At 37.6% G+C, this 24971-nt stretch overlaps 1 protein-coding gene and 1 non-coding gene across 4 annotated transcripts in view; one reads left to right on the top strand and one right to left on the bottom strand.

Annotated features, from left to right (window-relative positions):
* Window positions 1-19197, top strand: part of NFU1 (NFU1 iron-sulfur cluster scaffold) — a 28818-nt gene extending 9621 nt beyond the window's left edge. For all 3 annotated transcript variants that reach the window (XM_032653329.1, XM_032653331.1, XM_032653330.1), the window contains 5 exons: window positions 2730-2796; window positions 6411-6525; window positions 10889-10949; window positions 15960-16134; window positions 18472-19197. In XM_032653329.1, the coding sequence (XP_032509220.1) occupies window positions 2730-2796; window positions 6411-6525; window positions 10889-10949; window positions 15960-16134; window positions 18472-18516 (463 nt within the window). In that variant the 3' untranslated portion in view covers window positions 18517-19197. The remainder of the gene's footprint in view (window positions 1-2729; window positions 2797-6410; window positions 6526-10888; window positions 10950-15959; window positions 16135-18471) is intronic.
* On the bottom strand, window positions 8465-8571 carry LOC116764844. The gene has a single exon (XR_004353053.1). It is a non-coding gene; the product is annotated as a U6 spliceosomal RNA (small nuclear RNA).
* Window positions 19198-24971: the final 5774 nt, after the last annotated feature.

Below are 24971 nucleotides of genomic sequence, written 5' to 3'. Positions count from 1 at the left end.
TAAAAGGGCTCTGAATCCCTGTAGTTGGCATGTTTATTCAGGACTTTTTAAAAATCAGCAACATTAATAAAGATTTAATTATCCGTTTTTCAGATGAGAGGATTTGCTTATCTGTTGGATGGCAAAATTCAGAGACATTTTTGAAAGTTTTATTAGGCTTAAAGCAAATAAGATAAAAGTCTAACAGAAATAAATATTAAGCCGTGTGTTTAAATTTTCTAAATGAATAGCACAATTATGGGATAGAAGAACCTGACCTTTCAGTTAGTCATGTTGGATATGATGCAATGCTTAAAAAAGTCAGTCGAACTTTAACAGAGTCCTAGCGTCCAGCCTAAGAGAGGTAATAGTCTTTGTACTCTGAACAAGTTAGACTACATTTGGGATAGTGTTTTCATATTTTATTTTGGACATTGACAAGTTGAAATTGTCCCAAGGAGAGTAACCTAAATAACAAAGCATGTCTAATAATGTTTGAAACTCCTGTTTCCGCTTTTTCTTTCTTTTAGGGACAGAACCTGTGAACTCTTTCCTAAAGCAGTCTCCGTCATACGGACCGTAGATCAGGTGTATTCCTTCGCACAGTCCTTTCATTTGCGAAAAAAAAAAAAGCTTTGCTGATTGTGCTAATCAAGGGTCCTACTTAAAGGTCTGTGCTTTGGTTTATGGATCATAAGCTGCAGCCAGAAATCTTGTGACCACTTGCAAATTTAACATGGAGTGGTTGTGTAAAGGACTTAGATGACATAGTTTCAGACAAATTCCTAAATAATTTCAAAGCAGTAATTTTGATAGCATTCTTGCAATGGTAGACAAAGAAAAGGAAACTGTAACCTTCTTTGGAGTATGTCAGCTTTTGTTGCTAAGGCTGGGAAAAAAGAAACTGCTTTAGAGAGTCTACTAGGTGTGGTACATATGTCAGTGATTGGGGAAGGAAGCTGTAATTCAAAATTCCTTGAAGGGCTTTTTCAAATTATAATCTGCCCTTCATTCTCTCACAGGATTCTAAAAAATTAGCTTTACTGAAGTATAAATTACATGCAATAAAATTCACCAATTTTAAGTGAGTTTTGATAAGTACATATAATTGTGTAACCACCAAGAAAATAAAAATATAAAACATTTTTATCACTGTAAAAGATCCCTCATTTCCCTTTGCTTTCAGTCTCTTCTTGCTTCACCTCCACACCCTGCTAACTTTCTTTTTATGGCAATGACTTTTAATTTTTAAATTTTTATTAAAAAACGTTTTTTCCAGCTTCTGTGAGATGTAATTGACATAAAGCATTGTTTAAGGTATACAACATGATGATTTGATATACATATACATTGTGAAATGATTACGTAGAAAGGTTAGTTAACACATCTGTCACTCTGGCAGCTATTGATATTCTTTACACTGCTACCGTTTTGCCTTTTCTAGAGTTTCATATGAATGGAACCAGATAGTCTTTTGTGTTTGGCTTCTTTCATTTAGTATAATGATTTTGAGAGTCACCCTTGTCCTTGTGTGGATCTATAGTTCATTTCTCTTTATTGCCAAGTAATACTACATTGTATGGGTATTCCCAGTTTGTTTAGTCATTCCTCAGTAGATGGACATTTCCAGATTTTTTTGTTTTTGGTATTGTAAATAAAGCTGCTATAAAGATTCATGTGCAGGGCTTCCCTCGTGGTGCAGTGGTCAGGAATCCGCCTGCCAGTGCAGGAGGCACGGGTTCAGGCCCTGGTCTGGGAAGATCCTACATGCCGCGGTGCAACTAAGCTGTGTGCCACAACTACTGAGCCTGCGCTCTAGCGCTTGTGAGCCACAACTACTGAGCCCGCATGCCACAAGTGCTGAAGCCCGCGTGCCTAGGGCCCATGCTCCGTGGCAGGAGAGGCCACTGCAGTGAGAAACCCGAGCGCCGCGGTGAAGAGTGGCCCCCGCTCGCCGCAACTCTAGAGGACCTGCGTGCAGCAACGAAGACCCGAAGCGGCAAAAGTAAATAAATAAATTAAAAAAAAGAGATTCAGGGCTTCCCTGGTGGCGCAGTGGTTGAGAGTCTGCCTGCCGATGCAGGGGACACGGGTTCATGCCCCGGACTGGGAAGATCCCACATGCCGCGGAGCGGCTGGGCCCATGAGCCATGGCCGCTGAGCCTGCACATCCGGAGCCTGTGCTCCGCAACGGGAGAGGCCACAACAGTGAGAGGCCCGCGTACCGCAAAAAAAAAAAAAAAAAAAAAAAGAGATTCACGTGCAAGTCTTTATGGAGCATATGTTTTCATTTCTCTTGGTTAAATAACTAGGAGTGGGATTGCTGGATTGTAGGGTAAGAGGATGAAACAAGATTGGCCATGATTTGCTAATTGTTAAAACTGGTGATGACTGTGTGGAGGTTCTTTTACATTTCTCTCTACTTTTATGTATATTGTAGACCAGGGGTTCCCAACCCCCGGTCCACGGCCTGTTAGGAACCAGGCCGCACAGCAGGAGGTGAGCTGTGGGCAACCGAGGGAAGCTTCATTTGCCATTCCCCATCACTCCCCATCACTCACATTACCACCTGAACCTTCCCCACCATCACTTGCATTACTGCTGGAACCATCTCCCACCCCTCCCCGCCCTCCGTGGAAAAATTGACTTCCATGAAACTGGTCCCTGGTGCTAAAAAGGTTGGGGACTTCTGTTGTAGACTTTTCCGTAATAAAACATTTTATTATCTCTTTCTTAAAATTTTTTCACAGGCAGTTATTTAGGATTGAAGGAGTAAAAAGTGTCTTCTTTGGACCAGATTTCATCACTGTCACAAAGGTAAGCATAGGATTATGTAAAATAAGATGTGACATACTTTTAGTTTTTTCTGAGTCCAGTGCCCATCTCCAGAATATCCATTCTTGGTGTGTTCTACACATACTGTTATTAAAAATCTCAAATTAATTTTACTTCTTACATTTCTCAAGTTAATTATTTAATAGAATTTTCAAGTTGAAATTAACTGTAGTCCAGATCCCTCATTTTTCAAAAGAGAAAAACTTGAGCTTCAGAGAGTTAAATGCAGTGTCCAAGACTGTATAGGTGGCCTCCAGCAGGACCAAGACTCAACCTTGGCAGGACTAAAATTTAGGCTTCCAAGTATAATTTTTACTAATTCTTAATTTACATTGATAGAGTAAAAAGAGAAGCGAATGAGTGATCAAATATATATATATTTGGCCTACAGAATGATTACCTGTCTCCTTTCAAAGTGAGCATTTATAAAATGGCATCTGGCACATTCTGCCAGCCTACCATCCTGCAGTAACACTTCAGAGCTTCACAGACAAGAGCAGTGGATTGTGCACTTCTGCAACACTTGGATATCTCTTAATGTCAAAAAATCAAGCTAAATATGCTACCCATCCAACATCTAGGGTCATATTTGCTAGAAAAGACTGTTTCACTTTTAAGTCTACTAGACTAATGAGAAATGAACCATATAAATTTGAACTATACTTATTCTTTTAAATTTGTAATTGATATGTATGCACTGAACTTAATCACTTGCCCAATTTTGCATCAAAATCAAAAGTATTCAGTTAGCTCCTCTTAAGCAGTTTGAAAGGATTACTCTTGAGTTCTTGCTGCACCACGAAAGGGGACATACTGAGTTATCAACATGTTACATCTAGTCTAGTACTCTCTTGCAGCTGTTTATATGAGGAGGAGGATTAGGATTTTCTTCCATGCTGGCCCAGTGGCTATGGTTGTTCACACAAATATCCAGATTATAAAATGTTCTTCCCGGTTGTTTAAAGTGTTATTTTTTCTAAATTCTCAGAAAACCCTTTCTTGACCATATTACTGAAAGTGGTAACTCCCCCCAGGCACTTATTACCTTATTTTCTTCATTACACTTATCTCTTAATGATATTGTTTATTTTTATTACCTCTCTTTCCGGCACTAGAGTGTAAACTCCATGAAGATAAAGATAGTCCATCTTGTTAAGCTCACCTACAACAATGCTTAGCACATAGTATGCATTCAAAGAAATTTTTGTAGAAGGAAACAATGATGTAAAATTTCCTAAATTGAATTTTCAGGTTTCAAGTGGTTTCCCCCAAATGTAGGATTGTGGTGAGCAAATGTGTGCTCACCGATCTCTAGTCTTTACTTGTTTATAGACATTTGACCTATCTTTGTTATTCTTCAATTTTCCTTCTTTTTTTGTTTTATTTTATTTTTATTTTTGGCTGTGTTGGGTCTTCGTTTCTGTGCGAGGGCTTTCTCTAGTTGCGGCGAGCGGGGGCCACTCTTCATCGCGGTGCGCGGGCCTCTCACTGTCGCGGCCTCTGTTGTTGCAGAGCACGGGCTCCAGATGCGCAGGCTCAGTAGCTGTGGCTCACGGGCCTAGTTGCTCCACGGCATGTGGGACCTTCCCAGACTAGGGCTCGAACCTGTGTCCCCTGCATTGGCAGGCAGATTCTCAACCACTGCGCCACCAGGGAAGCCCCCCAATTTTCTTTCTTTGATGTTTTTTGAAGGAGAGAAAAGGACTAGCATTGCCAACATGTTTGATGTGGCACTAGTGCTTTACATACATTATCTAATTTAATTCTTTTTAAACCATTTTTAAATTGAAGTATAGTTAATTTACTGTGGTTTTTATTTTTACTTTTTTTTTTTTTTTTTTGCTGTACGCGGGCCTCTCACTGTTGTGGCCTCTCCCCTTGCGGAGCACAGGCTCCGGATGCGCAGGCTCAGTGGCCACGGCTCACGGGCCCAGCCGCTCTGCGGCATGTGGGATCTTCCCGGACCGGGACACGAACCCGTGTCCCCTGCATCGGCAGGCGGACTCTCAACCACTGCGCCACCAGGGAAGCCCTTTATTTTTACTTTTTAAAAATTTAATTCTTATAACTAGTTTTTCTTGTCTTCATTTTACAAATAGGAAATTATGTATTTTAAGAAGTTTTTATTTCTTTTACATATAGCCTATGTTATATAAATTTGGGGGGGGATGAAAACGTGATTATAGATTACAAAGGATTTTTTTTTTCTTGATTTGATTTTGGTACGTCATCTTTTATTTCCCTTTCCCTTTGTAATTTAGTTAGCCTTTTTGAAATTTCTCCAGCTCCGTTATTTTTTCTTAATGAAATGATATAACCAATAAATAATACTCCAAGTTAGGGCACACAATGATATTTAATAGATAGACTGGTAGATTGATGTGCTTTCTTCCAATTGCCTTCCTCATCATGGACTATCCCATTTACCTGATAGCTTCAGTGATTGCCTGTTTTCCTTTCTAACTTGTAATTGATAATTCACAGGCTTCTTTATGCATCGGTTTTTTTCCCCTAAATGTATATTTGCAGCTTATATGCTGCCTTTTTCTCATTCAGATAACTTCATAATATTTTTTTTCTTTTAATACCAATATTTCCCTATTCAGTAGAGCCCACTACTTACTAAAGCTCTAAGGTAGCCTTCTGATCCATCTTCCAAATGATTTATTAAAATGTTACCTAGAAATAGTACTCATTACCCATCACTAAGACGTCTCACTAATTTTGTTTTTGTATTCGTAGTAGTGCCTGTTTTACCTTCTGTGTACTGTCTCTAAATTGGTTCTTAATCCATGACAAAAATAGACCCATTTGTATACGAAGACTCACTTTTTAATAGTATTTAAGCCTAGACCCTAGCTAACAGCCTCCTGAGAATCTAGACTGCCTCTAATAGTTTTTCGCCTAAAGAGCTCTCCTTTAAAAAATTAAAACAAAACATTCTGCCTTTCTCATTTTAGATGTTAGTACTATTTGGGTACTATCAGTCTCTTTTTTTTTAATGGAATCAACTAGTTGGCCAGATATGGAAGTGAAATAGTTATGGATTCTTTCTTACGGATACCAGTCTAGTTGACAGTCCGCAAGTCCTCTAGTACAATAGCCGTAGATAAGACACGTTATACTTATGGTTCAACACTTATGTCATTGGGTTTCTTCAATACTATTAAGTAATATACGTAAGTTGAATTTTTTTGAATAGTTGTGGAATATCCTGTATAGTTCATCAAGCAGTTATATCCTATTTTATTAAAAGAATGGGAAGTCTCTTTATTACCCTCTTTAAACACAGAATCCATTCAGTATTTTAACTCTCTTCACCTCATGAAAAAACATCTTTTAGTCATTTTGGTATCCCCTCTATAGGGCATGTACATACAGCACACTTATTTGATGATGAATGAATTGGGGGATGTTCTAAGATTGTATCTTCTGAAAGTCATTATAAGCCAGCTCCTTTAGGAACAGTAACTGACATATATTTTCCAGAAATGAGTGCTATAGAATATATGTAGGGAAAGATTCTTAAAGGTATTGTTTTGTGTTTGTCTTTGCCCTTGGTTGAAAATGTAACGTTTTCCTTCAAATATTTACAGGAAAATGAAGAGTTAGACTGGAATTTACTGAAGCCAGATATCTATGCTACAATTATGGATTTCTTTGCATCTGGCTTACCTTTAGTTACTGAGGAAACACCTTCAGGAGAAGCAGGTAATGTGTTGGGTAATTAGTATTTATCTTTTTTTTTTAAACTGTTCTATTTTCTTCACATTTGTCTTGATTTCAGAAGTCATGGGATTACAGATTTTTATCATTATACTATATTTAGCTCTGGAACCAATCCCAGAGGGGACAAAATTTCATGTGTAGTAGTTTCATCCATCATTTTATAAAGCTTGTGTATAAATTGAATATATTATACAAAACTAAAATTTTGAATTATAAAAATTTTCAGGCATATAGAAAATAATATTATAATGCTCACCAATTTGTCCTCTTCTCAGATTTAACAAAGGTTAACTCTCTACCTTAATTGCTTTAGACTCATTTCTAAATAAAATATTAAAGACATAGCCAAAGACCCAGAACTCCCATCCCTTTTCCCTTTCTATTACAGAAATGTATGTAAATTTAGTTTGTTTTTAAACTTTTACTACACATGTAAGTCTCTGCAGGGAATTTATAGTATTGGTTTTTGTTCTTAAACTTTAAATAACTTGTGTTATGTGCAACTTTCCTTTTTTCACATATTTTGAAATACACCCATTTATTTATTTTAAGTGCTGGATAGTATCCCATTATATGAATAAATTACAGTTAATTAATTTTTTCCTTTACTTATATCCAAGTAAATTGTGCTAATTTCTGTTACAAACATTGCTGCATTGGGTGTTCTTGTACAAGTCTCTTTGTGCATTTGTGGAAACCTGCTTTAGGGTACTTTTAGAGTATATTCCTAAAAGCAGAATTGCTGTATCGTAAATTGTTCTAACTTACATGCAAATTAGCAGTGTATAAGGATTTCAACTTTCTTATATCTTCATCATCACTTTGTGTTTACTTTTTTTTTTAACCAATATGTTAGGGGTAAAATGGTGTCTTGTTTTAATTGCATTTCCTTGATTAATATTGAGCCTGAAGGTTTTCATATATACAAACATATGGCCAATATTCATATGACTGGCCAATATTTTCCTTTTCAGTAAATTTCCTGTTCATAAACTTTGCTGATTTTTTAAAAAATTGAATTATGTGTCTTTTTTGTATTGGCTTTAGCAAGTTGTTTTTTTTTTTATAAATTTATTTATTTATTTGTTTATATTTGGCTGTGTTGGGTCTTCATTGCTGTGCGCGGGCTTTCTCTAGTTGCGGTGAGCAGGGGCCACTCTTTGTTGCGGTGCACGGGCTTCTCACTGCGGTGGCTTCTCGTTACAGAGCATGGGCTCTAGGCGCGTGGCCTTCAGAAGCTGTGGCACGCGGGCTCAGTAGTTGTGTCTCACGGGCTCTAGAGCACAGGCTCAGTAGTTGTGGCGCACGGGCTTAGCTGCTCCGCGGCATGTGGGATCTTCCCGGACCAGGGCTTGAACCCGCGTCCCCCTCATTGGCAGGCGGATTCTTAACCACTGCGCCACCATGGAAGCCCTAGCAAGTTTTAAAAAAATATTCTGAGTATAAATCCCGAATATACTATATATAAATTAAGCATATTCATAGCAAATAACTTCTCCCTAACCATGCCTTATATTTTCACTATATTTAGGTTGTCTTTTGTCATTCAGAAATTTTTTCTTGGGCTTACCTGGTGACGCAGTGGTTAAGAATCCGCCTGCCAAGGCAGGGGACATGGGTTTGATCCCTGGCCTGGGAAGATCCCACATGCCATGGAGCAACTAAGCCTGTGCGCCACAAGTACTGAGCCTCCACTCTAGAGCCCGCGTGCAACAACTACTGAAGCCCATGTGCCTAGAACCTGTGCTCCACAGCAAGAGAAGCCACAACAATGAGAAGCCTGCGCACTGCAATGAAGAATAGCCCCCGCTCACTGCAACTAGAGAAAGCCTGCTCACAGCAACGAAGACCCAACACAGCCAAAAATAAAAACAAACAAAAGTCCCATGTAAGAAAACAAGAAAGAAATTTTTTCTTATTTTAAAATATGGAACATTTCACAAATTTGTGTATCATCTTTGCAAAGGGACCATGCTAATCTTCTCTGTATCATTTCAGTTTTAGTATTTGTGCTGCTGAAGCAAGCACAGAAGTTTTTCTTTTTAATGGAGTCGCATATTTTCATCTTATCCTTTGTGGTTTCTGTTTTGTGTACATTGTTTTAATAACTTATTGTATGTAAAGCACTTGGAAGAGTAACGTCACATGGATCTCAAATACTAGCTGTGATTATTATATTTGTTGTTGATGAAATTTTTCCTTTCTCCAATATTGTACAGATACTGTTTTGTGTGTGTGTGTGTGTGTGTGTGTGTGTGTGTGTGTGTGTGTATGTATACATATATCTACACACACACAAACATTTGTATAATCACCTTTAAATGAATCAGTTTCACTTCTAGATAATATATATTCTAAATGAGTGATAAATGTACACAAGGCAACATGTGGAAGCATGTTCATTGAAATATTTTTAAAGTATGTTAGCAGTTAAAAGGAGTGAACTTGATTAGGAGATATCAGTGTGGAAAGATATAAAAAATACTAAGTGATAAAGGAAAACTGAAGAGTTTATTTATATGTTCTTACATATATACCATTTATGCAAATTTTAAATAATAATACAAATTTTAAATTGTATGTGTTCTTGATGGACATGTATGTAAAATTGATACAATGTTTTGAGAGCCATTTGACATCTACCAAAACTTAAAAATACACAAGCCTGTTGACCCAGCACTAGGAATTTTTTTTTATATAAAGAGTGCTTTCTTTTTTTTTTTTTATAAATTTATTTATTTATTTACATTTTATTTTTGGCTGCATTAGGTCTTTGTTGCGGTGAGCGGGGGCTACTCTTTGTTGTGATGTGTGATGTGTGGGCTTCTCACTGCAGTGGCTTCTAGGCTCTAGGCTCTAGGTGTGCGGGCTTAGTAGTTGTTGCTTGCAGGCTGTAGAGCACAGGCTCAGTAGTTGTGGCCCACGGGCTTAGTTGCTCCATGGCATGTGGGATCTTACCAGACCAGGGCTCGAACCCATGTCCCCTGCATCGACAGGCAGATTCTTTGTGCCACTAAGGAAGTCCAGCAGAACTAGGAATTTATCTCTTAGATATATATGCAAAAATACACCGATATATACTTTACGTAAGCATGTATACTGCAGGATTGTTAGAAATAGCAAACTAGAAACAACTGAAATAATATAAAAACTAGCCAGATGAAGACAAAGCCATACAAAAATTACTATGCACCTATTTTTTTTTTTTTTTTTTTTTTGGTGTGTGTGTGGTACGCGGGCCTCTCAGTGCTGTGGCCTCTCCCGTTGCGGAGCACAGGCTCCGGACGCGCAGGCCCAGCGGCCATGGCTCACAGGCCCAGCCGCTCCGCGGCACGTGGGATCCTCCCGGACCAGGGCACGAACCCGTGTCCCCCGCATCGGCAGGCGGACTCTCAACCACTGCGCCACCAGGGAAGCCCTATGCACCTAATTTTTAAATTGAGGCATATCTTTATATGCTGATATGGAAAAACCTTTTAGTATATTAAATAGAAATAAAACAAGGTATAGAACAGTGTGTATAGTGTGTATAAATATAGACTTGTAAATGTTAACATGTACTCGAAGGATATACACTAAGGTCATGATAGTGGTTGCCTGTGGAAGTGATGGTGTGGAATGGAATGTAGGTTTGCTGATGTAAGAGAATTTTAACTTTATTATATTTTATTTCTTTTATTAAAAAATTCAAAGTTGATATAATTTAATATTAATATGTTGATACTTATATTGTTGCCAGAACTCTAGTGTTTGTCACAGTGTAATTTGAATTAGCTGCATTTTAATTTTCCCAATGGTAAAGAAATTTTTCAAAAAAATATAAAACCCATAAAAATAGGCATATGTGAAGATTGGTATATGACCTTACAAAGTGAAAAAAAACAAAAATGAAACAAAATGAAAAAACCAAGTTTTTGCTCAGATATGTAAAACATTTTAGAGTTTCCATAAGGCTTACATCTGTATTTAGTATGTTTGTTATTTTGTTAAATTGAGAAATTGAAAATATAACTTAACTTACAAAGCAGGTGTGCTGTTTTGTCTCAAAGTTTTCATCAAAATTCAGACAATATCTTTTCTCTGCTACTTTTCAATTCTTGAGAAGGATGAAAGTTTACAAATATATTGGCCCAAAAATTCAAATCCTAACATAATTAGTAGATCAGATTATTCAGTATTCACATTTATCACCAAATGTTGATCAGTGCTCCTTAATTTTTCTTCAGATAATCAAATGAATGGCCTTTACATTTCCCCTAAGTTAAAGTCACTCTGTTTTAATGTTTGTACTCGCATGGATATAAAATTTCTACTGTTGATATGTTTTATTCATAATTGTTTCTAGGATCTGAAGATGATGATGAAGTTGTGGCAATGATTAAGGAATTGTTAGATACTAGAATACGGTATGTGCTCATCTATCTACCTGAGATCAGATATATCAATACTACAGAGCCAATTTTCATTGTAGCAGTGTACTTTTGGTTTGTCTCTGAGGTTGTAGTAGAGTTAACAAAATAAGTATAAGCTAATGTAAACCAAAATAGGTAACCATGACAATTGAATTTAAAGCCTGTACATTCTCTATATTCACTCACAATTTATAACACTCTGTCTAAACATAATAATTTATCTTTCGTGGTCACCATTTGGGTTTGATATTGTTAAAATACCAAATTTCTTAGTAAGAAAAAAATGGCTTAACAGTGTTTGGGAGAATTGTGAAGAGAGGAGCACCTCTTTTTAGGCTGCTGCCCCAAAAGAATAAATTTAAATGAGTAGAGAACCATAGGGTTCCACTTTTGCTTGTAGCAGACCAATAGTCCTGCTGACAATTCCCAAAAAAGCTAGATAAAATACAAAAAAAATTTTTTGTGTGTTGTTGGACAGTATTAGATAGCTGCCAAAGCAAATAAGGTCCTGTAGAGAAGGGAAGCACATTGAAACTTCCCTTGGGGCATTCGCTGATTCTTGACGTGGGGTTAGAATATGAGAAGCTGGGCAAAGGGCAGTCGCTAAGAATCAGAGAAACTATGTTGCTTTCAGCAACTTTGTAGAGATGGGAAGACAAAAATTAAAATTCTGGGTTTCCAATGAAGCTTTGACTTTAAAGGGCAAGATCCCAGAGAAAAGAAAAAAATAAGCCTTAATACTCAGAAGTTCTCCCCACATGGCACTTACTTGTTCTTAGCTATGGAGGGGAAGAGACTAAGAAGTCAAACAAAAAGGAGTTGAAAAGCTGAGCAGAGTTTTGGCAGTTTTATGGTGCTGGGGGTGGTGACAAAAATTGGAGTTTAGGATCTGTCAAGGAGTGTGGGGCCTCAAGGAACACCCAGGCTTTTAGTCGGACTCTCTAGAGGACTATCCCCTTGAAAGTGGACAAACCAGAGGTAGACCAAGCCTTACAAAACTGTAGTCCAGTATTGAGTGAACCTAATTCCACAGCAGGTTGAGCTACTGCCAAAAGATAGGGTGAATCCTTTCTGATGTAATATAATCCTGAGTCACTTCAGTTTTTCATGTACATTGTTCATCATTCATTGTCCAAAAATTACTAGGCATGGAATTTGGAAACTGGACCAAGAGAAAATAAAACAAATCCATAGATAACCTAGATGTGAGAGTTATCAGACATGATCTTTAAAATAACTGTGAATAAAATGTTTGAGAAAATAGAAAGTGAGATGAAGAATTTCATCAGAAAACTGGAATCTATAAAAAAAGAAAAAGTAATTCTGGAACTAAAATGTATAATAGCTAAACTTAAGAACTCATTAGGTTAGTTGAACATCACATTGGATACTGTTGGAGAGAAGATTAGTGTACTGGAATATAAGTCAACAGAAAATATCCAGCTGAAGCACAGAAAAGAGAATGGAAAATACAGCAAAAAAGTATGAGAGACGTAGAATATATGGCAAAAAGGGTCTCACAGTGTCCTATAGGGTTTTTAATATGTCTGGAATTAAAATGCATGACAAAGGGGACTTCCCTGGTGGTCCAGTGGGTAGGACTCCAAGCTCCCAATGCAGGGGGCCTGAGGTTCGATCCCTGGTCAGGGAACTAGATCCCACATGCATGCTGCAACTAAGGAGTCCGCATGCCACAACAAAGATCCTGTGTGCCGCAACTAAGACCTGGCGCAGCCAAATAAATTTTTTAAAAGAAGGGTTAACCTACTAAAAAAAAAAAAATGCATGACAAAGATATAAAAGGTGGTGATAAGTATAAGAGTAAGTGTTCTTTGGGACTTCCCTGGCGGTCCAGTGGTTAAGACTTCGCCTTCCAATGCAGGGGGTGTGGGTTCGATCCCTGGTCAGTAAGCTAAGATCGCACATGCCTCAGGGCCGAAAAACCAAAACATAAAACAGAAGCAATAATGTAACAAATTCAATAAAGACTTTAAAAATGGTCTACATCAAAAAATCTTTTAAAAAAAATAATTTAAAAAAAGAGTAAGTATTCTTCATTCTTGGCATTATCTGGGAATTGATAAAAGTACTAATTTATATTAGAGTTTAAGAAATCAAATAGGCATCTTGTGTAATAAACACTAAGTCAACAGTAAAAGACTGTGTATAACCAAGCCAATAGAGGGGGAAAATGGAATAATAAAAAACAATACGGGGACTTCCCTGGTGGCACAGTGGTTAAGACTCCACACTTCGAAATCAGGAGGCCTGGGTTTGATCCCTGGTCAGGGAACTAGATCCCACATGCGTGCCACAACTAAGAGTTCTCATGCCGCAACTAAAAGTTCACGTGCCACAACTAAGGAGCCAGCAAGCTGCAAATAAGGAGCTGGCGAGCCACATCTAAGGAGCCCGCCTGCCACAACTAAGGAGCCTGCGAGCTGCAACTAAGGAGCCTACCTGCCACAACTAAGACCCAGCGCAACCAAATAAATAAATATTAAAAAAAATACTTGTTTAATCCAAAGTAATGCAAAATGATAAATAATAAGATGGTACTATAAACCCAAACATATGAGTAGTTATATTTTAATGTACGTGGGTTGATTAACAAAATAAGATTGTCAGATTGGCTATTTAAAAAAACCTACATGCTGCTTGTAAGAGGTATACACCTTAAATATAAGGACACAGAAAGGTTGAAAGTAAAAAGATAGAGAAATATATAGCATGCAAAAAATGAATAAGAGAAAGCTGATGTAGTTATACAGATATCAGACAAAATATACTTTATAGCTAAAGACATTACTAGCAATAAAGAGAAATCTTTCATAATAATAAAAGGGTAATTTCTATGAGGAATATATACCAATTTTAAACTTGTATGCATCTAATAACAGTTTCAAAATAAATGAAGACTATTTGAGAGAACTAAAAGGAGAATTAGATAATCCACAATTATAATGGGAGGCCAGCACATCTCTCTCAATAACAAATAGAGCAAACATATAAAATGACTCTCATAAAATATGAGTTATACACATGATTACAAAGTTGACTAAATTGACACACATAGGACATTGCACCCAACAAGAACAAAATACTTATTTTATTCAAGTGTACATGGAAGATTTACTAAAATAGGCTGTATTCTGAATCTTAACGCTGAACAAATTTTAAGGATTGAAGTCATTGAGAATATTGTTTTCTACAGTGAGATTAAGCTAGATGTCAATTTCCAAAAAGGTATCTACAGAATCTCTATGTATTTGAAAACTAAATGGTCTTCAAAAAGACCCATGGTCAACAAAGAAATCACAAAGGAAATTCAAAATAGAATATCTGCATGACCTTTGGGTAGGCAAATTTTTTTTTTTTTTTTTAATTTATTTATTTATTTATTTATTTACTTTTGCGGTACGCGGGCCTCTCCCTGTGTGGCCTCTCCCGTTGCGGAGCACAGGCTCCGGACGCACAGGCTCAGCGGCCATGGCTCACGGGCCCAGCCGCTCCGCGGCACGCGGGATCCTCCCGGACCGGGGCACGAACCCGTGACCCCTGCATCGGCAGGTGGACACTCAACCACCGCGCCACCAGGGAAGCCCCGGCAAATTTTTTTTGACAAGACAAGACAAACTAACGGAAAGACATAAATTGGACTATAGTAAAATTGTGACTTCTTCATCAAAAGGCATCATTTACAGTGAAGAAGCAAAGCACAGATTAGAAGATATTTATATATATGGCAGAAGATATTTAAAATCTCTTACAAGTTGTTAAGAAAAAGACAAACAAATAGAGACTGGAGCAGTCTCTTCACAAAAACACTGGAGTAGTAATTCACAAAAGACAATAACCAAATGACCACTAAACATGAAAAAGTGCTCATCCTCATTAGTCATTATGAATATTCAAATTAAAACTACAATGAAATACCACTGCAGATCCACTGGAATGGTTAAAATTATTAAGATTGACAGCACCAATTGGTGGTAAGGATGTGTGGAGCAACAGAAATTCTCATGTACTGCTGGTGGGAATATAAGTTTATATAACTTTGGGAAACTATTTGGCAGTATCTACTAAATCTGAACATATGCATATTCTTGATGAGCAGTTCTACTCTCAGGTACATTCCCAGCTGTAATATATATGTATACCAAAGGACATTTGCAAGAATCTCCACAGCTGCACTATCTGTAAAAGCAAAAAACTGCTGTTAACCCAAATGTCCATCAACAATAGAATGGATAAATTCTGGCATATTCACTTAATGGAATACTGTGCAGCAGTGAGATTGAATGAACTATTACTATATGCCACAATGTAGATGAATCTCACAAAGAGCAAAAGAAGCCAGATTAAAAAAGAGTTAATACTTTGTGTTTTCTAAACGGAATTTATATTTATAAATTATAAAGTTAAAAAATAGGCAGAATTAATCAGGGGTGATAGCAGGGAGGATAATGGTTACCATTGGTTGGGAGGAGTGATTAGAAGGAAGAACAGGGTGACTTCTGGGGTTGTAGTGTCTGTTTCTTGGTCTAGAATAACTGTATGTTCACTTTGTGAAAATTCACTGAACTGATCATACATGATTTATGCATTTTTCTGTATTTATATTTCAATGCAAAGTTTAACTAAAAAAAAAAAAAGCCAGCACATGTCAGTCTCACTCTGTTCGCTTAAAAGAAGTGAATGAGTGTATCTTAGGTAATCAGTATAATTTTTAGGAAATTTGAAATCTTAAATGCTTAAGAAAGATTATTAATAAGCAAGATTAAAATGTAATAAGCAGATAAAGTATTTGTATGAATGAATTTTGGCATTTTATCTGAAAGTTTAAAAAAATTACAAATGAGACTAGCTGCAGTTACTGTTCTTGATTATAAAAGCTCTAACTGTGCATTTATTAATATAAAATCTAAGATCTGAGTTTTATTAAATTTTTTTGACAAAAACTTCTATTATTTTAAATATATCACAAATATTCTATGGCTGCAGGCCAACTGTGCAGGAAGATGGAGGAGATGTAATCTATAAAGGCTTTGAAGATGGCATTGTACAGCTGAAACTCCAAGGTTCTTGTACCAGCTGCCCCAGTTCAATCATTACTCTGAAAAATGGAATTCAGAACATGCTGCAGTTTTATATTCCAGAAGTAGAAGGTGTAGAACAGGTATGCCAATATTGTATGACAGTTCAGATTTAATATTAAAATGAATTTTTTGGAAAGAAAAGAAATTCATGACCTGACATTTTCTTCCAGGGTTATATCGTTGTGTTACCATTTTATCAGACTTGCAGGCTCCTTATTTAAGAATTAACTTTAGTATTATGAATTACCTACTATGTGCCCAGCGTTTTTACAAGTATTACCTCATTTATCTTCTAACGACACAGTGTATTAAGTAAGTCATTTCCATTTTGTACATGGGAAACTGAGACTCAGAGGGCATACTGCTGCTCTAGAAAAGTTATGAAAAGGGGATTCAAAACATGATGAAATTTTATAGATGAGGTTGAGAAGTCTTTAGTGGAAGAGCTCCACTACTTCGTATTTAAACACTTCTTGTTCTTAAATGTGCAGGCAGGAAGCTCATCAAGAAATCATACTTTGTTGTACAGTAAAACAGACTATTGAGTAGAGTAATAGAGCTTTATCTATAGACTGATGTCAACATTTTTTCTGCCCCAAGATATCTAAGGAATATAGTACAGTACTTTCTCAGCAGTGATAGTGACGATCACTGCAGTAATTCTCAAACAAGAGGCATGGCCTTATGGAGAGAGATTATCAAGTAAGGAAAGAGCGTGTGGAAATTAGAAATTTGAAAAAACTCTTCAGGTAATTCTGTGCCTTTAAGGAGAGGGCATCATCTCCTCTCAGCTCCTGTGAGACTCACTCATCTCTGGGTAGTATTTAAACCTGTCCTTTTGGTACAATACATGCCATCTCCTCTCTGAAATTCTTATCAGTCCTTCACTTGGAATTAAGCTGTACTTCTGTGCAAAGCTTCTGTGTTTCTGTTTCAGTTTTCTGTTCAGGGTTAATTTCCTTGAGAGGTTTGTAATCACATCTAGGTCTTTGTGTTCTTCAACACTTAGCCTTGTGTATTGTAAATGTTGTTTACATAGTTTGTATTAAATATTTAGAAACATTCCAAATAATATTTTTGCCTAAAATAGAAGTTGATTGACAAAATTTTTTGGATTGGGTGCTGCTGAGATTAGATATAAAAATATCAATTCCTTGGAAGTAAATATCCATTTTTTACTCAACCCAAAAGAAACTATGAGGGAATTGTTTTTCCATTGATTGTTTCAGATCAGAGCCAGATTCATCTGGATTTTTTTAAATTAATTTTTGTTCCATTATCCTCTATATGCCTTTTTTTAAATAAATTTATTTAGTTTTGGCTGCATTGGGTCTTTGTTGCTGTGCACAGGCTTTCTCTAGTTGCGGTGAGCGGGGCTTCTCTTCGTTGTGGTGTGTGGGCTTCTCATTGCGGTGGCTTCTCTTGCTGCAGAGCATGGGCTCTGGAGTGCAGGCTCAGTAGTTGTGGTGCACGGGCTTAGTTGCTCCACGGCATGTGGGATCTTCCCAGACCAGGGCTCGAACCCATGTCCCCTGCATTGGCAGGCGGATTTTTAACCACTGCATCACCAGGGAAGCCCCTCTACATCCCTTTTTTTAAAATTACAGTAGTTAACACTTTGGTCGATTGACAAAGGAAGGTTTTTATTCACTTGTCCAGGGTGGGGTGATGAATTGGCAGTTGGATTATAAACCTGAATTGGCATATAATTATAGTAGATATGGTGAAGAGAAAAAATAGTCTTATATAACTCTTTTTCTTTCCAAAGGAGTTGGTTTTTAGTATCTGAGTAATATATTAACTCATGAAAAGATACTAATCTGTTCTTTTTTTTCTTCAAGTATTCATTAGTATCTTTCTTAACTTACTTGAAATGAAAATCTTCACATTCTTCTAAGGTTTAAAATGAACGTTTATGTCAGTAAGACCAAAATAATTAGTTGCTAGTATGATATTTTGTTTCTTTACCTTTTTTAGTGATTCGTTTTTCTAATATATATTTTTACAGTAACAATTTGGTATAGCTCCCTAGAATATATTTAAGGAAATAAGGTCCTTTTGGAAAAAACAGCAAGAATGTCAGTTATATATATTAGTCATACAGCTAGGAAATACCAGTTATCATTATAGTCTTCTCTGTCCAGCTGAGACTCTGCTATTGGAAGCCTCCTTTGGGACAAGGAAAAGAGACCAATGTTTTAATTAATTTGCTAATATTCAATTTGCTTTTGTGTTTTTAGAATATCAGGTTATGATGCAAACCTTGTGCTTTGGGGGCTGTTGGTAGATTTATTCTTATTGAATTGACACGCATTGTTATAGATTAGAGTATTTCAGGTAAGCAAGTAATATTAAAATCAGGAAAATAGCAATTTCTAATCCTTAATTCTTCAATTCTCTTTGTTCTTTTGTTTTAGGTTATGGATGATGAATCAGATGAAAAAGAAGCAAACTCACCTTAAATTAATTTGAGTTTTCTTTGGGCCCAGCAGTTGGACTTGTTGATATATATACTAAGCTTTTATTATTAATCTGCTAAGGAACTTGAGGATTAATAAAATATACCCTTTCTTCAGAGAATGATATATAAATATTGCATGTTTGCTTTACCTCATATGAGTTATTTATAACATCCTGAATCATCTTCTGTACACGTGGATTTTATCCAGGGATATTTTTATTTTTGTTCTTCATTTCTCATGGTTCCTTCTTTGCATAATGTGTGAAGCAGTTTAAAATACATCCCCCCCAATCTAATTTATTTACTTTTTTAATACAGAAGTAAATAGGGAGAATCTTTTTAAGATATTCTAAAATGGCTTAGCTTTTTATGAGATGTTTGAAACTATGTTTACTGAATTTTTACCTTGTTAAAAAAAAACACTAAACAATTTTTAGTTTTAAAATGGTATCTGCCTAGTAGCCCCAAATGTAGTATCACATAACTTCCCGCTGAAAGACCAAAAAAAAAAAAAAAAGAAAAATCATAATGCTGAAAACTGATGAAGAGCCAAGTTCTAGAATGCAGACAAAATTTCCATTGATTACAAGACAGAGCAGGCTGAATTGAGAAAAACTGCCTTAGTATACTCAGGCTTTACCTTATGATACAAAATCTGTCTGAAAATAAAGATGTGAAACTGCTTGGTCCTTCTACTGGCTTCTCCTGACTCAGAGATCTATAATCTGTACCATGCCAAAAATTTGGACAGTTATCTTTCTACCATGTGTGTACAGCTTTTTCAGATAGCCCAAGTAGCAAATTATCCTTCTCTCTTGTTTTTCTATAGGAATTCAGAGTCAACAGTTCACAGACAATATCAGGAAAGGAAAGATAGGTACATTGCATCTTTGGAATTCTGTTCCCCAAAAGTACTGAGATTAAAATAGGGATGGAAGCAGAAAGAACTCCAGCAGTTGTGAATGCTGGGAAGAGAAGTTTTAATTTTTCTTCTTTTGGTTCACAGAACCAGGCATTGCGGTTGGAGAATTTGTTTCCTGAGCCGTTATAGATGAATTCAGGTTAGACTATGGGAATTAGTGCGTAAGGTAGGCACATTAACTTGCTGAAGCTACAGGAAATTGAGATTGTGGAGGAGATGCAGTTAATGACAAGTCTTGGGTCTGGCCACGAAATAAGTGGCTGAGGTGAGTGGGGGATTTAGTTACTGGAAGAGGAAGTCACAGAACAGAGAGGCCAAGTTATTGGAAAGATTTTCTACAAAAGGGAGCAGCCATGAAGAACAAGGAGGAAAGGTGGAGAAGAACATTCTAGGCATACAGAACGGTGTAATCAGAATCTGGAAGCTGTGGAATGTATTTGGGAACTGCAAGAAGCTGAGTAGGACTTGAGTGTAAGGTGGAAGGGCTTAGCTGGAAATGGTGCAGAGGTAGGCATTGGGTAGTGAGGAGAATGCTGCAGAAACTCTTGGTTGCCTACTCAGCTTACACCCCTGCTTCTTGCTGAGAGAGGCCCTCTCAATTATCATTTGCTTGCAGTGTGCTCACGGAAGGTAGGTCTCACTCAGTGCCAGGGGATAAATTATAACTAGTTTAACTCAGACATTTTAACTCCTTTTTTCTTTTCCAGTCATTAGTCTAGATATGGACATATGACCCAACTCTGCCTATGAGCTGTAAGAGAAAGTCTATTGGTGAACTCTGGAAAGGTTTTCTTCCTTGATTGAGAGAGAAGAAAGTTTATGTAAAGAAGGCTCTTTTCCTATCCATTCCTTTCCTTCCTGCTTGGTATACCATAATATGAAGACTTGATGTCCAAGGCTCTGACGGTCAGCTTGTGATCATGAAAACCAGTTCACTAAGAGTAGCAAAGAGGAAGGAAAACAAAAAAAGGGGCCTGGATCTTTGAGGACACTATTGACCTTTGAGCCAGCCTGGGAACCACCAGTGTTCAGAGTATCATGTGAGATAAAAGTTGTTCTTGTTACATCAGGTCTTCTGTCATTTGAAGCTGATTGCCTTCTAACAAAGAGCCTGGTAAATCATGGAGAACTTGGTAGATAATTTTACTGCTTTTTTATTTGTGGCAGACAGTGCCAAATGTCAAATGTCAATCTTAAAACGATAACAAATTCACATTTCTTTTGCGGTATGCAGGCCTCTCACTGTTGTGGCCTCTCCGGTTGCGGAGCACAGGCTCCGGACACGCAGGCTCAGCGGCCATGGCTCACGGGCCCAGCTGCTCCGCGGCATGTGGGATCTTCCCGGACCGGGGCACGAACCCGTGTACCCTGCATCGGCAGGCGGACTTTGAACCACTGCGCCACCAGGGAAGCCTACAAATTCACATTTTTAAATTAATTGAGCCATTTTTTCAATCAAAGATTAATTTAGGTGTAGTTTAATCACGTAATAGTTTTACATTTTGAATGTTTAAGTTCTATTTAATTTCCTCCCACAAAGCCCCAAAGAAAGAGTAATCATTCACTGTTAGTTGTGTTTCACTAAAATAAAAAATAAAAATTAACCCCCAAAATGTTTTTACACGAAGTATCTTGAAAACACTTGTTGGAACTTCCCTGGTGGGCCAGTAGTTAAGACTCCACGCTCCCAACACAGGGGGCCCGCGTTCGACCCCTTGTCAGGGAAATAAGATTCCACATAACACAACTAAGCCCGCGTGCCACAACTAGAGAAGCTCACGTGCCGCAACGAAGACCCAGCGCAGGCAAAATAAATAAACTAAAAAAACAAAAACGAAAACTGGTTGTCTTAAACAATAGAAATTAAAAAGACAAACAAAAAAACACTATGGGACATTTCAATATGTATTTGAAACAGATTATTGGCCAAAGCACCTGGAGGGTTTTTTACTAAACAAAATTAGGGTGAAGCCTGTCAAGGAGTGGGTAATTTCCCCCTCTACCCCTTTTGAGTTCTTGTGACTGGACTAACAATAAAATTGACACAAAATAGGTTAACAGAAAAAGAAACAAATTTTAATTCTTGCACACAGAGGTCTCATAGTAATGGGACCTAAGAAGTGGCCAAAGCATTAGCTTTTATATTTTTAGACAAAATTAATTTGAGAGGAATTGACAGAACAAAGAAGTTTAGGTTTGGGTGCTAATTAGTAAGGAATTTAAACAGTTTGGACTTGGGTAGTGAGTTAGGAAGGAAATAACAAGGTTTGTTTAGGTAGTCTTTTGGCCTGAATTCCCTATCTCTGGTGATAAGGATGTCTTCCTATCTCCCAGTACAGGGAGGGCACCTGTCACATGGAAGATTTATTTCCTGCTTTCAGGGAGACAGGAGGGTCAGAGTCCCTCTTGTATCAGCCATTTCTTAAGTAACTTTAATTCAAAATAATATGACATTGAGGCATATTTTGGGGTGCCTGCCATGAGCCCCACCAAGCCCTAATACAGAATGATAAGGAGCAAAATATATAAAAATAGACTTTCATTGAGCATTCACTATGACCCTGTTCTCAGCACCTTATATTTATGAAGTCATTTAATCCTATGAGATGGGTAACTATTATTGTCCCCATGAGGCACAGAGAGGAGAAGTACATATTCCATTGCCATAGAAATTAAGTGGAAAAGCCAGGAACATGGACCCTGACGTTCTGGGTGCAGAGCCTATGCACATTGCCATTAGGGAATTGAACCCTCATACCTTTCCTGAGTATTCCTACCTCAGGAAAGGGAAAAGCATTCCTTGTCTTCATAGGTGCTGCTTCCTAGTGGATCATCTTTTACTTGCTCCAGACGATCATGGGCCAAATGTGTACATTTGTACACATCTGTGTGCATGTGTGTACATTTTTTTCATGCAGGAATACGAAGCTGGCTGCTCTCCAGTCCAGTGGGAATTTACATCATCCCTTTGGGAAACCCTAGCCTTATACTCTGCTTCTCCACATTAGAGTTATCAATAATAATTCCACAGGGTGCTTGCAGTCTGCAGAATCGACTTTTGAAAGAAACTCTAGAAAACAGTATTCTTCTGTCTCCTTACATTTGGAGTCATCTTTCAACTCTAGGCAGCTCCCTGAATGGTCCACCTCTATTTTGGCTCTGATCACATCCTACAGGATAGAAATAGTAGATAGGACCAGTTAATCTCATGGTTTCCAATTTGTTGACAATTTCTTGGCAGTAGAATGAGTTTCTTTCTAGCAGAGGTGGAAAACTCTGCCCCAGGTTCTGCCTACTGGGGAAATTTGGAGCCACCCTGGAGGCGAGTATTGGGGAATGTATTCTAGTTGGAGTCAGCACCCTTTGTTCTCAAGCCTGAGGAGTGAACATCTTTTGTTAGTGTTTTCTTGGTGTCCCTTCATTCTTTTAGCCCTTCCTTTGAAGAACTTCTACCTATTCCTGACCTCTATGTGGCTCTGGTGGAACTGTCCAATCACCGTGTCCTACCTTTGCCACCAGAGTGGGGCATACGACTCACTAGACCCATCAGAATCCTTGCCTAAATATAAAAAGTGAGGATGGAGGAATAGCCTCTCTCCCCTTGGACTGCGAGCTGTAAAGATGTGATTCCAGAGCTGTTTTAGGGTCTTTTCCCTGTCCATGAGGTCAGAGAGAGAATCAAAGAGAGTTCTGACAACATTTTTTGTGTGCCTGGATATAGATGTATCTGAAGCTGTTTGTATTTCTGTCCTTTCCAATTACATTAGCCAATAAATCCCCCTCTTCAGCTAGTTTGAGTAACTTTCTATTATTTGTCATTGAAAGCTCTATCCTCTAGAAATTTAAAATAAATACATATATTCATGTTGAGGAAGTCAATAAGATCACCCTTCGATGGATGTGTTAGTCAGGCTTTCTAGAGAAACAGAACTAGTAGGGGGGAGAGAGGGAGAGAGAAATTCATTTTAAGGAATTGGCTCATGCAATCATGGAGGCTACGAAGTCCAAAATCTGCAGGATGGTCTGTCAGGGTGGAGACAGGGAAGAGCTGACGTTGCAGTCCAAGTCCAGTTTGGCTGGGGAATTCCTTCTAGCTCTGGGGAGGTCAGTCTTTTGTTCTATTCAGACTTTTAGTTGACTAGATGAGGCCCATCCACGTAATGGAGCTCATTGTGCTTTACTGAGTCCACTGATGTAAATGTTAACCTCATCTGAAAGCATCCTCACAGAAACATCCAGAATATATTTGACCAAATATCTGGGCACTCCAGTGCAGCCAAATTGACCCATACAATCAGCCATCACAGTGGGTAAAGTTTGCCTTCAGCACCAACTTATTTCTGATTCCTGCTTCCATAATTTGGCCTCCTTTCTCTGGCATTACCATACTTAGTTCCACATGCCCTTATATTGTCCCTTTCTTGCCCAGTGTCATCAACCAAGGTAATCTGTCCAGGTCTGCCTTCCTTCTAATTTCAGAATTATCTTTATTTTATCCCCATCAAAGCTTGCATTTCCTCAGTGACTTTTTCACACCTGGTATCCAAATGAAAATAATCTCATAGTTACACTCTAAAGTGTAATAGATGATAATGACTTAATGTAGATCTCCTTGGGGAGGGAGAGGTGTTCTGCCTTAAATATATATGTACAGGTGGAGTTTAGGCAATGTGATAGGGAAGGAGTGGAGGTAATTTTGCACAAGGGAACTTTCTGGTTCCCTTATAATCCTATTTTGTGAGTGACTAGTCCTCTATAGTCAAGCCCTAACTATTTAACATTTGATTCCCTTCTTAATGCTTCCTTTTAAAAAGGGCAAATACACAGATGCAAAGTTTAAGATAGGATTCTTCTTTAGGGAACTGCCAATAGGTTAAAGTATAGCTAGACCGTTAAATGCTTGAATACAGTGATGGGAGATGATGCTGATAAAACCGACAGGAGTGAGATCTGAATTACCAAGGGTGTGTGCATAGGAGTCTGGACTTAATCCTTCAGGTGAAGGATACCCACTGAATTGGAAGCAGGGAGAAACAGGATCTGATCTGTGTTTTTGAAAAATCACTCTGGTGTGAAAGTGTCTAGGATGAACTGGGGTAGTGGTGGAATCAAAGGGGTTTACTTAAGGGGCCTTTCTGAGGCCCTGACTGGTGCCTTCTCCTGTTCATTGCTTCCTTCTCAAAGGCCTTCGTGGCTCAACCTACTTCTTTTTCCTTTGACATCTTCTCTGTCCACTGAAGTACACTTCTCCATATAACTCCATAGATGTGGGATATATATGCCCCTGCTTCCCATATTCTTGTAATGCACAGGGCTTTTAAAATGTATGTATAATTAAAATGAGATGTGTGTATGTATGTATAATTAAAATGAGATGTATGTATGTATGTATATTAAAATGAGATATGTATGTATATTATGAGAGATATATGAGATAAAATGTATGTATATTAAAATGAGATAATTGACATATAACGTTATATTAGTTTCAGATGTACAGCATGATTGATGTATATATTGCAAAATGATCACCA

Source organism: Phocoena sinus, chromosome 13 (assembly GCF_008692025.1).
Source record: "Phocoena sinus isolate mPhoSin1 chromosome 13, mPhoSin1.pri, whole genome shotgun sequence".
In the NCBI taxonomy this organism is placed as follows: Eukaryota; Metazoa; Chordata; class Mammalia; order Artiodactyla; family Phocoenidae; genus Phocoena; species Phocoena sinus.
This window is presented reverse-complemented; position numbering and strand designations above follow the sequence as displayed.